Source organism: Mobula birostris, chromosome 6, assembly GCF_030028105.1.
Source record: "Mobula birostris isolate sMobBir1 chromosome 6, sMobBir1.hap1, whole genome shotgun sequence".
Taxonomy (NCBI): domain Eukaryota; kingdom Metazoa; phylum Chordata; class Chondrichthyes; order Myliobatiformes; family Myliobatidae; genus Mobula; species Mobula birostris.
This window is the reverse complement of record NC_092375.1, coordinates 40,554,383-40,567,026: the sequence shown is the minus strand read 5'-3', so window position 1 is coordinate 40,567,026 and position 12,644 is coordinate 40,554,383. Positions and strand designations below refer to the sequence as shown.

The 12,644-nt window shown below is 38.8% G+C and overlaps 1 protein-coding gene across 2 annotated transcripts in view; it reads left to right on the top strand.

Annotated features, from left to right (window-relative positions):
* The window catches only part of LOC140199763 (syntaxin-binding protein 5-like), a 340,576-nt gene that overhangs the window by 216,184 nt on the left and 111,748 nt on the right, over positions 1 to 12,644 (top strand). For both annotated transcript variants that reach the window (XM_072262244.1, XM_072262243.1), the window contains exons 13-16: positions 272 to 339; positions 2,707 to 2,747; positions 6,654 to 6,871; positions 11,576 to 11,751. In XM_072262244.1, coding sequence (XP_072118345.1) covers positions 272 to 339; positions 2,707 to 2,747; positions 6,654 to 6,871; positions 11,576 to 11,751 — 503 coding nt within the window. The remainder of the gene's footprint in view (positions 1 to 271; positions 340 to 2,706; positions 2,748 to 6,653; positions 6,872 to 11,575; positions 11,752 to 12,644) is intronic.

Here is a 12,644-nt window from a genome sequence, read left to right as displayed (position 1 = left end):
TACTATCAATAACATATAAAGGAATGTAGCTGACCTGGAGTAGCCACCACTCTGCATTTACTTTTAAAAGAAGAGACTGTTTGAAGGAGAGCTGGGCAGATTTGAACCTAGTTCAGATTTTTTCAACATATTTGGGCTTTTCAAGTTACCAATTTATCTCTTGTATTCTATTCTGAATTATCTGCAGGTAACAATAAGTTCTCAACAAACTAGTATAAATTCTTAAAAATGAATACCATTTCTAATAAATCCACCTTTTGTATTTCCCTAGGAATGGCCAATTGCTGGTGGTACATGGAACTTGGGTGCACAAACATATCCCGAGATAATCATAACAGGGTAACGGCTGTCAAAATTGTTTATAATTTATTAATTTTTAATATTTTATTATTTCATTGGCATAAACATGCATGGAACTTAACAATTCAGAGACAATTAAGTGAATGCTATTCTTCTTTCATGTGATTCTTTTTGTTTGGGCTGAACATTATTAGTGAGTCTGTTATGTTGGTTAATAATGAATTTACCCATGTAATTTTAAACTTGTTTTAGAGAATGCCTATTTGTTTTATGAGCCAAAATGTCTAAGAAGTTTTAAATTAGGACTTAGGAATTCCAAGGATAATCTACAATGTGAAGTAAGTGTTGTCTGTAGCAGCTTAAATCATAAATATTTTTGTTCCAACTTATTATTTTGCCAAAATCCAGTAGAATATGAAGCCCAAACTTAATGCATGTTTTGTAAAATGTGAAATTACTTAAATATGTACTGGGCCAGTAAAGTGAAATCTTAACTGCTTTGTCCGTGGAAATTAAGAGACTGTTGATGTCATGATTTTATGGTTTTGTGTTATTCCATGCTATCCTAAGGCATCTGTACAGCAATAGCCAAGAAAATGTAATGGCAATAAATGTTCACTTTGGCAGAACAGGTGAATTTCCCCAATAGAGAAAGACTGGAGCAATGGAAAGGCTAATTCACATTCCTGGGTTTTAGTCTTAAATCTAGTTCTTGCCATTTACTCTATCTAGTGGTACCAGAGATGGTTTAATGTTATTGTTGTATAAAATTATCCTATTCAGATGTAGGTGAAATAACCTATAACTTCAATGAGCTAAATTCTGCTATTTTATAGCAAGTCATTCCTTAGAGAACCATCACCCAGCTACAGTGCGAGTTTAAGTCCATTTTGGACTTGTATGACTTAGCATTGAATCTGAGGTGACTCATACTACTTCTGACTACTACAGGTAGTCTTTGTATCTTGCCCCTCAGCATTACGCCAGCAGGACTCACCTAAAGCAGCAGTCCCATTCTTTTTGAATGGGGCCACTGTACTTTTTTTTTAAAAGGTATGTGTAGCTTTGTGATTTGTTTTACTTTATTTTAATTGATACTAATGTTTTCAATTAATTTATTTTAAGTTGAATATGTTTTAATATACACCAATTATTTTTAATTTAAAATACAAAATGTTAGTTGCTTTCATCTATGTCCATATACTGCCAATCATCAGGGACAATTAGAAATAGTGGAAAAGATCTTGGATAACAAAAGCAGTCAAAATATCTAAGGTGGCCCATGGGCATGGACTCAGTTTGCATGGCCTGCAATCCGGTTACATCCTCATAGAACTCACAGGAAGATTTCAAATACTTTTAGGAGCCATGTAATCTCTCAAGGTAATGGCAGGAAGCAAATAAAAGCATGGTCACACCATGTTGCTCATCTGAATTTGTTTTTTCAGCAAATTTATTAAATTAATGGTTGACTATCTTACAAGAAATATTGGGATAAATTTCCCCAGAACGGTGGGGATACTAACTGTCAGTGTTGAGCCACTTCAATAAAAATGAGTCCTACACATAATCAAACCAATTATATGTCTGATATTTACTGAGTGACAATTGTTCTGGATAGAGCCAAGTGGCAAAAATCTAATTTTCTGGAATCCCCAGTGATACACTGAGAAATTGCCTCATTGATCCTACACCAGGTCAGATCATTTTTAATTTAACAGAGACAAGTCTGAAGAATGGGGTCATCACAAGGTGATCCAGCATTCCAAAGGCCAACTGGTTAGTGTTAGTAAGTTGGGGTTTATGCTATTCTGGCAATGGAAGCATAGCGACACTTGCGAGCTGGCCTCAGCACATTCTGTGCTGGTCATTAACACAAAATATACATTCCACTCTCTGTTTCGATATACATATGACAATGAATAAAGCTAATCAGATGCAGCACTAGATCCAGTATCTCAACAAATAATAAATTGCTCCTTTTCTCTTTATAAAATAATTTATATTTGCAAATCATCCATGGAACAATTCTGGGAGCTTCATGTTACATTATCTAAAGTTATTTTTTTAATGATACAGCATACATTTCTTTTACCATTCCCATTTTGGCATTAATTAACAGTTGTTAAAACAGAGAGATTGTAATTTTCGGTGAAATTGGACTAATTTACTTAAATAGAAGTGTTGGTTATTATGAATCTTCAGATGAATCTAGTTGACGTTCATTTGCATATTTAGGGCTTTATAAAAGCAAAACAATCTGCGCTTCTGGTACTTTTTAATGCTAAATCTGTTATCCTTGATTGAAACATTGACCAAATTACTTAGCTTAATCGTACTCATGCAATATGTTCACATTATTGTCATGTTTATTTTTTTATTTGCAATGGAACTGTTTTTATACAGGCATGCAGATGGTTCTTTGAAGTTCTGGGATGCTTCTGCCAGTAAGTGTCAAAGCTTTAACTGTTTATAGTATTTAAATGGTCTCTCCATAAATCAATTTCAGATTGTTATATGTAATTATTTTCAATATGTACACTTAATGTCAGAGAAATGTATATAATAGACAACCTGAAATTCTTGTCTAGATTGTTTACATATATGTGAGACGATAATGTAATAACATTTTGAAGTGCATTGACCTGTTATTTACTTTGAGGCTTATGATCTACTCTGCTGTCAATGTGTTGTATTATGGTGTACATACTGGGATGTGGCACACAAGATATGAATGAACCTCAGCCATAGAACCTGCTTAATTCACTAATAACATTGCTATATACAAAATCTAGTTCAATGTTCTAAGCCAGAACAATTTACTTCAGCTAGGTGATGAAGCACACATCTGGTGGGCCTGCATTCAAAGGTCAAGGCAGAGAATGTAGTAGATGAGAAATTATGTTGCAGCATCACAGAGCACTGATCAGGGCACAAAAGGAGTATTGTGTGCAGTGCTGGTTGCCATGCTACAGGCAGACTGTGACCGCACTTTTATATTCAGCATTGAAATGCCATGAAAATTGGCTTTTAGCAGCAAAATAGAGTATGTTGTAAACGCGACAAACGTCAGTTACATAACATCAAATTAACATAAATTGAACTTAACTTACATGACAATAACATGATATTATTGCAAGTTGAGTGAAGTACAGTATATCCAAGGTAGGATTCAAGTTTTTCAGGTTGATACTATACATTTGTAAAATGTCTGCGAGATGGCTTTTTAGAACAGCTTGTTGTTGAGCCCACTAGGGGATCGGCTGTACTGGATTGGGTATTGTGTAATGAACTGGAGGCGATTAGAGAGATTGAGGTGAAGGAACCCTTTGGAGGCAGTGATCATAACATGATTGAGTTCACTGTGAAATTAGAAAAAGAGAAGCTGAAATCTGATGTGTCGGTATTTCAGTGGAGTAAAGGAAATTACAGTGGCATGAGAGAGAAACTGGCCAAAGTTGACTGGAAAGGGACACTGGCAGGAAAGACAGCAGAGCAGCAGTGGCTGGAGTTTATGTCAGAAATGAGGAATGTGCAAGACAGGTATATTCCAAAAAAGAAGAAATTTTCGAGTGGAAAAAGGATGCAACCGTGGTTGACAAGAGATGTCAAAGCCAAAGTTAAAGCAAAGGAGAGGGCATACAAGGAAGCAAAAATTAGTGGGAAGACAGAGGATTGGGAAGTTTTTAAAACCTTACAAAAGGAAACCAAGAAGGTCATTAAGAGAGAAGAGATTACCTACGAAAGGAAGCTAGCAAATAATATCAAAGAGGATACTAAAAGCTTTTTCAAGTATATAAAGAGTAAAAGACAGGTGAGAGTAGATATAGGACCGATAAAAAAATGATGCTGCAGAAATTGTAATGGGAGATAAGGAGATGGCAGAGGAACTGAACGAGTATTTCGCATCAGTCTTCACTGAGGAAGACATCAGCAGGATACCGGACACTCAAGGGTGGCAGGGAAGAGAAGTGTGCGCAGTCACAATTACGACAGAGAAAGTACTCAGGAAGCTGAATAGGCTAAAGGTAGATAAATCTCCTGGACCAGATGGAATGCACCCTCATGTTCTGAAGGAAGTAGCTGTGGAGATTCTGGAGGCATTAGCGATGATCTTTCAAAAGTCTGGCATGGTTCCGGAGGACTGGAAGATTGCAAATGTCACTCCGCTATTTAAGAAGGGGGCAAGGAAGCAAAAAGGAAATTATAGACCTGTTAGCTTGACATCAGTGGTTGGGAAGTTAGTGGAGTCGATTGTCAAGGATGAGTTTACAGAGTACCTGGAGGCATATGACAAGATAGGCAGAACTCAGCATGGATTCCTTAAAGGAGAATCCTGCCTGACAAACCTATTACAATTTTTTGAGGAAATTACCAGTAGGCTAGACAAGGGAGATGCAGTGGATGTTGTATATTTGGATTTTCAGAAGGCCTTTGACAAGGTGCCACACGTGAGGCTACTTAACAAGATAAGAGCCCATGGAATTACGGGAAAGTTACATACGTGGATAGAGCGTTGGCTGATTGGCAGGAAACAAAGAGTGGGAATAAAGGGATCCTATTCTGGTTGGCTGCCGGTTACCAGTGGTGTTCCGCAGGGATCAGTGTTGGGACTGCTTCTTTTTACATTGTACATCAACGATTTGGATTGTGGAATAGATAGCTTTGTGGCTAAGTTTGCTGATGATACGAAGATAGGTGGAGGAGCCGGTAGTGCTGAGGAAACAGAGAGTCTGCAGGGAGACTTGGATAGATTGGAAGAATGGGCAGAGAAGTGGCAGATGAAGTACAATGTTGGAAAGTGTATGGTTATGCACTTTGGCAGAAGAAATAAACGGGCAGACTATTATTTAAATGGGGAAAGAATTCAAAGTTCTGAGATGCAACGGGACTTGGGAGTCCTCGTACAGGATACCCTTAAAGTTAACCTCCAGGTTGAATCAGTAGTGAAGAAGGCAAATGCAATGTTGGCATTCATTTCTAGAGGAATAGAGTATAGGAGCAGGGATGTGATGTTGAGGCTCTATAAGGTGCTGGTGAGACCTCACTTGGAGTACTGTGGGCAGTTTTGGTCTCCTTATTTAAGAAAGGATGTGCTGACGTTGGAGAGGGTACAGAGAAGATTCACTAGAATGATTCCAGGAATGAGAGGGTTAACATATGAGGAACGTTTGTCCGCTCTTGGACTGTATTCCTTGGAGTTTAGAAGAATGAGGGGAGACCTCATAGAAACATTTCGAATGTTGAAAGGCATGGACAGAGTGGATGTGGCAAAATTGTTTCCCATGATGGGGGAGTCTAGTACGAGAGGGCATGACTTAAGGATTGAAGGGCGCCTATTCAGAACAGAAATGCGAAGAAATTTTTTTAGTCAGAGGGTGGTGAATCTATGGAATTTGTTGCCACGGGCAGCAGTGGAGGCCAAGTCATTGGGTGTCTTTAAGGCAGAGATTGATAGGTATCTGAGTAGCCAGGATATCAAAGGTTATGGTGAGAAGGCGGGGGGAGTGGGACTAAATGGGAGAATGGATCAGCTCATGATAAAATGGTGGAGCAGACTCGATGGGCCGAATGGCCTACTTCTGCTCCTTTGTCTTGTGGTCTTATATATCAAATTCTGGTTCAGAATATAATATACTTCTATAGGAGTTGATGAAGGAAGATACAATTATTATATTTACATGGTAGACGCTTAAATACGTAAGGCACCGAAGTATATAATACTACTGCAGGTGCATTGTATTAATGTAGATGAGCAAAACGATCAGCATGGACATGGTAAGCCAAAAAACCCATTTCTGTGCTGCACCACACTGTATTTTGTCTTGGATAGACATCAGTAATGTTCTTAAAAATTACAAATTTGATTTCATTAATTTACAAGTGAAAATGTAAAGATCAAGGTAGATAGATTTCCAGAAAGGTGATATTAAAAAAAAAGCAAGGCAGTTAAACATCAACTTTTCACCCTGACTCAAAAGGAGACAAAAGGCACATTTACCAACTAGTAATAAATTAGTGAATGGTGAAAATGCTTAGCAGATCAGCAGAATCTATGGATAGAGAAACAGTTAACAGTTCAGACTGATGACTTTTTGATAGAATAGGGAAAATTAGAAAACCGTTTTATTTGCCTGGTCATGAAAAAGTGTCACCAACTTAAAGTGCTCTTTATAAATACTTCTTCACTTGCTGATTATTTCCTGTACTTCCTGTTTTCATTCTAGATGTCCAGCATCTATGGTCCTCTTTTTAGTATAGTAGAAGTATTTTACTGCTTTATCAACTGTGTTTTTATTTTTTAATTACCATTCCTGTCTTTCAACTGATCTATTTTGTCTATCAATTGCCAGTAACTCTTCAAGTATTATACAAACTGAAAACTTCCAAAGTGTTTGACAAACAGAAGGTGAAAGACGGAAAGCAGACTGCAGAGATTGTCGAAGAGGATCCCTATGCAATACAAATGATCAGTTGGTGTCCGGAAAGTCGAATTTTTTGTGTTGCAGGCATCTCGGCACATGTTATTGTTTATAGATTTAGCAAGCATGAAGTTACAGCTGAGATAATGGTAAGGGCAAATTCTTTCTTCTGGGTTTATAAATAACAATGTACTTAATTTCCAAGGGATAAAATCAAATTTAGTGTCACTTATTTTCTTAGCATTTTTCTGTTAGTTAACAGTGCTTACAGTTTGTATTTTCCCAGTATTTTATATTGAAATATTCCACAAATAAAAATGTATAAAAATGACATGACATTTAGTGGGGAATGGAATGTCGTTCACTTTTCAACTGAGATTTTTTTTATAAAAAGATGAAATTTTAATCTTGTTATGATCATTCTGTGTTGGTTGATTGGCTTCCAAAATTGATTGCAGGCTGTTCATTTCTGTGATATGCATTCAGAGAAGGACCATATAATGCATGGTTTTTATGTTAATAGTTATTTCCACATCCTAAGCATGTGAATGGATTGATTCATTCAAATACAGCGGGTCTCACCAAGGAAGTTAAGGTTTGCTTCTACATTACTTAGGGATCCGTCGTACCTAGTTTGTGGTTCTAAGATGCTAATATTTGATAAAGACCATCCCTGCTTTAATCACTTATCTCATTGCCCATTCTGAACACTATCTGTCCCTACTCAATTCTCTCAATGACCAGTGTTGTTCTAACCCTCTTGTCACCACTCCAAAACCTTTGCCAACCGTCATCCACTCACTCCCACCTCCCATCAAAACTCTGCCGGATGTCTAGTTCTCAGTGTTCCAGAAGCAACTCCCATGGTGCTTTCAAGTGGGCAGTTGCGGGATTTAAACCTGGTGACAATAAAGGGCATTAGAGAGGGATAGCAAGGGTGGTGCTGTTTAGAAGCACCTGTTGCCCTGGAACTTTGTGGTGATAGAGATCAAGAGTTGCATTCATCCAGGCAATTAGAATTCAATGGTAAGCTTTAAGTTGTCAGGAGACAAGGAACGATCTGTAAGATATTTATCCTCTGACTTGCTTATGCAGCTACATTAATTATGTGGCTAATCCACTTGAGTTTCTGTTCATTAGAGACACCCAAGGTGATGAGCGTGAGGAACTTGATAACTGTAGATAAGGTGGATGTGGAGAGGATGTTTCCTCTGGAGGGGGTATCCAGAACAAGAGGGCACACCCTCAAAATTGAGGGGTGACCTTTTAGAACAGAAGTAAGGAGGAATTTTTTTAGTCAAAGAGTGGTGAATATGTGGAATGTTCTGTCACAGACTGAGGTGGAGGCCAAGACCCTGGGTATATTCAAAGCAGAAGTTAATTGTTTCCTGATTGGTCTGAGCATCAAGGGATGTGGTGAGAGGGCAGGTGTATGGGGTTGAATGGGATCTGGGATCAGCCATGATGAAATGGCAGTGTGAACTGGATGGATTGAATGGCCTAATTCTGCTCCTATGTCTTATGGTCTTGTGGCAAGGTGTTTGATTAGTATGGGTGTCAAAGGTTACAGGGAGAAGGCAGGAGAATGGAGTTGAGAAGGAAGATAAATCAGCCTTGATCAAATGACAGAGCAGCTTCAATGGGTAAAATTGTCTTAATAGTGCTCCTATCCCTTATGGTCTTATGGCAATGACATTGAATATTAGACAGAATAAACACTAGTGGGCATTTTGGTTACTTTACACTTATCTATCTGTGCTTGAATGTTGTCTAGGTTTTGCTGCATCCAGATAGAGGCTGCTCCATTCACTGAGGAGTTGTGAATGGTATTGACTGTTGTGCATTAATGAGCTGAAAGGAAAATCACTTCTTACCTCTACTGTTGTAATCAGCCTTTGCTCTATTTAGCAATTTCACCCAAGGACCAACTTTATCCTTATCCACAGTAAGACCATAAGATATAGGAGCAGAATTTGGTCTTTTGGCTCATCGAGTCTGCTCCGCCATTTCATCATGGCTGATCCAGTTTTCCTTTCAGCCCCAATCTCCTGCCTTCTCCCTGTATCCCTTCATGCCCCAACCAATCAAGAATCTATCAATCTCTGCCTTAAATATACATAAAGACTTGGCCTGTGGCAAAGAATTCCACAGATTCACCACTCTTTGGCTGATCTCTATTCTAAAACGATGCTCGTCTATTCTGAGGCTATGTCCTCTGGTATTAGATGATCATTTGGTCTTAAGATAATAGTCACTGTGCCCAAAATGCACCTCTATTGAAATTTCGATCACCTGGCCAGGCTCATTCCTGAATACAAGGTCTAGTAGAGCCTCTTCCCCTCTGCCATCTGATTCCTAAATGGACACTGAACACATGAACACTACCTCACTTTCTTCTCGTTATTTCTGTTTTTGCACTATTTTAAATTTAACTATTTAATATACATACATACTTACTGTAATTGATTTACTCATTTATTTTTTTTCTCTATATTATCATGTATTGCATTGTACTGTTACTGCGAAGTTAACAGATTTCACGACATATGCTGATGATATTAAACCTGACTCTGATTCCGACTCCTAGTTCCACTGTCTTCTCAGTAACACAGAACACTACAGCACAGTACAGGCCCTTTGGCCCATGACATTGTGCTCTACTACTCTACTCTAACATCAACCTAACCGTTCCCTCTCACACAGCCCTCCGCTTTTCTTTCATCTGTGTCTCTAAACATGCTCCTGGGGTGGTGATAGGGACAGATACATTAAATTGCTTCAGGAAACTGAAATATTCTCCTAATAAATTTGGCATTAAGGGAATATGAGTTGATATTGGAGAAGTTAAAATCACCCACAAAAATAATGCTTTTTTTTTAAGCATCTTTCAATGATCTAACTGCATATTTGTTCTTCTAGCTCCTGCTGCCTATTGGGAGTGCTATAGTATCACCCATCATGGTGATTATGCCAGACAGCATCTAGGAAAAGAGTATAGTCAACGTTTCAGGCCGAAACCCTTCGGCAGGACTGAAATGTTGACTGTATTCTTTTCCATAATGCTGCCTGGTCTGCTGAGTTCCTCCAGCATTTTGTGTGTGTTGCTCGGATTTCCAGCATCTGCAGATTCTCTCTTGTATTGTGATTAATCTTTTCTTATTCCTGAGTTCTATCCACATGGTCTCCCTGTATGAGCTCTCTGAGATATGTCTCTTAGTGCAGCTATGACATTCTTCCTAAATAGTAATGCAACTCCACCACTTCTTTTACATCTCTTACTATCAGATCAAAAGCATACTGTTCTGGTTCCCACCAGAGCAACACCAGCTTAAATTCTTCTAACTTGCACTAGCAAAACTGCCTGCAAGGATATTGGTGCCCCTCCAGTACAGGTGCAACCTGTGCAGATCCTACTTGCCCTGGAATACAGCCCAGTGGTATGGATACCTGAAGCCCTCCAGCTCCTTAGCCCAACTGTCCTATCTTCATATTTCTAGCCTCAGTGGCATGCGGCATAGGAGGTAATCCTGAGAATACAAAACTAAGAATGCCTGCTTTTAAACTTTCTACCTAATTCACTAAATTCGTTAAGCAGGACCTATGTATCTCTCCAGCCTACCTCATTTTCGCCAGTATTGACCACAACCTCTGGTTGCTCACCTTTGCTTTCCAGCATGTCTTGTATCTGTTCAGGTGCATTTGTGACACTATCCTGGAGTCTTGTTTGTGGCCACAGAAATGTCTATTAATTCCCTTGACTATAGTGTTGCTTATCACTACCATTCACATAGACTTTGACCTTATCTGCTATGCAACAGTATGTGTCGCCCTGTTGAACTTCAATATTTTCAAACAGTTCCATGAAATTGAATATATCCATGCCCACCTTTGATTGGTCTGTTTCCTGCATCAACCACATTTGCTGTTGTTGTTGATATTACCTAGCTACTTCTTTGTATATGCTGCATGAACTGAGAACCAGGTGCAAACGTTCCACTAGCTGCTGGATCTTAACAAGATTCATGCACACTGAACTGATCACACAAAAAGTATGTGCAAATTCACATGTTAAGATCAAACATTTAATTCCATGGGTATCCAATCTGGTTTGAGATGAATTTTGAGGCTCATTTGATATTTACTCTCGGATCTCATTAAAATAGAGTCATTTTGGGGCAGCTAGCGCAGAGTTAATGCTAGAGTTCACCATTTAAGCCATGACAGTCTTAAGAAATAACATTAGAAGCCTGATATTTTTCTACAAGAATGAGACAGCAGATCAGGTTGTCTTGGATGTAGGATAGTAATGAGGTCAGTAAATAGCTTCTTTTCTGCTTTCTTAGGCTGGCACAGTAGCGTAGTGGTTAGCACAATTGCTTTACAACTTCAGCAGTCACCATTCGGGGTTCAGTTCACACTGCTCTCTGTAGGGAGCTTGCATATTCTCCCTGTGACGACATGGGTTTCCTCTGGGTGCTCCAATTTTCCTCCACATGCCAAAGGTGTATGATCAGGGTTAGTGAGTTGTGGGAATGCTAAATGTGACGGCATTTGCAGGTTTCCCCTAGTACCATCTGCATTGGTCGTTGGCTGCATTAGTTTTTGACACAAAACAATGCATTTGGCGTTATGTTTCAATGTGTATGTGACAAATAAAGCTTACCTCTTTAAGTGAAGATGAAAATCAGCAAGACTGTGTTGATGTTTCGATGTATATATGAGAAACAAAGCTAATCTAGCCAATAAAAGACAAAATCAGCAAGGAAATATTGCAGGGTGAACATATTTTTAAAAGTTTTTAAACAGTAAGGCATGGAATTGCACTTACTATTAATTTTAAAACTTTGTTTCAGGCTCTTGAGCTACGATTACAGTATGAAATTGAAGACATTGTTACTCCAGAACCTGAATCGGTGCAGCCATTCACTGATACGTCTTCTCAGCTTTCATCTTCAAAGAGTCCAGCATTATCTGGTAGTGCAAATGCATTAGCACCGGAGGGAGTAAGAGACAGCATCCCATGTCTCAAGTAAGTTGAACCTGCTTTACATACTGCTGGTTCAGAGATCATAAAATCTCAATGCTTAAAATCAAAAGCTGTTTATTTTTAAATAGGAATGTAATCATTCCCCAAGATATTGCCCTGGCAAATGCATCAAGTCTGCTAACACCAAACTAAAACATTACCATATATGAATCAGATTGAAAATGTCTACTGACACATTGGCGTCAAGAATAATTTCATAGTTGTAGCATTTGTATTTATGTATTATTCATATTTGTGCATGTGTATTTACATGTGAGCACTGAGTTTCCTGCATTTTGAACATGTGATGTTGTGCCTCAGGATGTAAACAAAGCCAAGTAAGAGGTGACCACAAAATGGAGAGTAAAATTTGATATCCATCTTAGTCATACTCATACCAAGTGGTTAAGGCATCCGACTAGCGATCTGAAGGTCGTGAGTTCGAGCCCAGTCGAGGCAGCGTGTTGTGTCCTTGAGCAAGGCACTTAATCACACAGTGCTCTGCGACGACACCGGTGCCAAGCCGTATGGGTCCTAATGCCCTTCCCTTGGACAACATCAGTGTCGTGGAGAGGGGAGACTTGCAGCATGGGTAACTGCTGCTCTTCCATACAACCTTGCCCAGGCCTGCGCCCTGGAGAGTGAAGACTAACTCTCGCAAGACTAATGGATGCCTATATCATTCAGCACTATTTATTCAAAACAAAGCCTATGAATTTTAAAGGAGAACTAATAAATGCTTATTTATACACTAAATGTTTTGTGTTGAATCACATGGCTATCACCAGCAATTCTAAAGGGATTGCCAATATTCAGATGTTTCCAGTTAACCGAGCTCAGGCTTTTCTGAGCTAAGGCTGAAATGTCCTTAGAAATGTGTATTTATCACCAGCCCA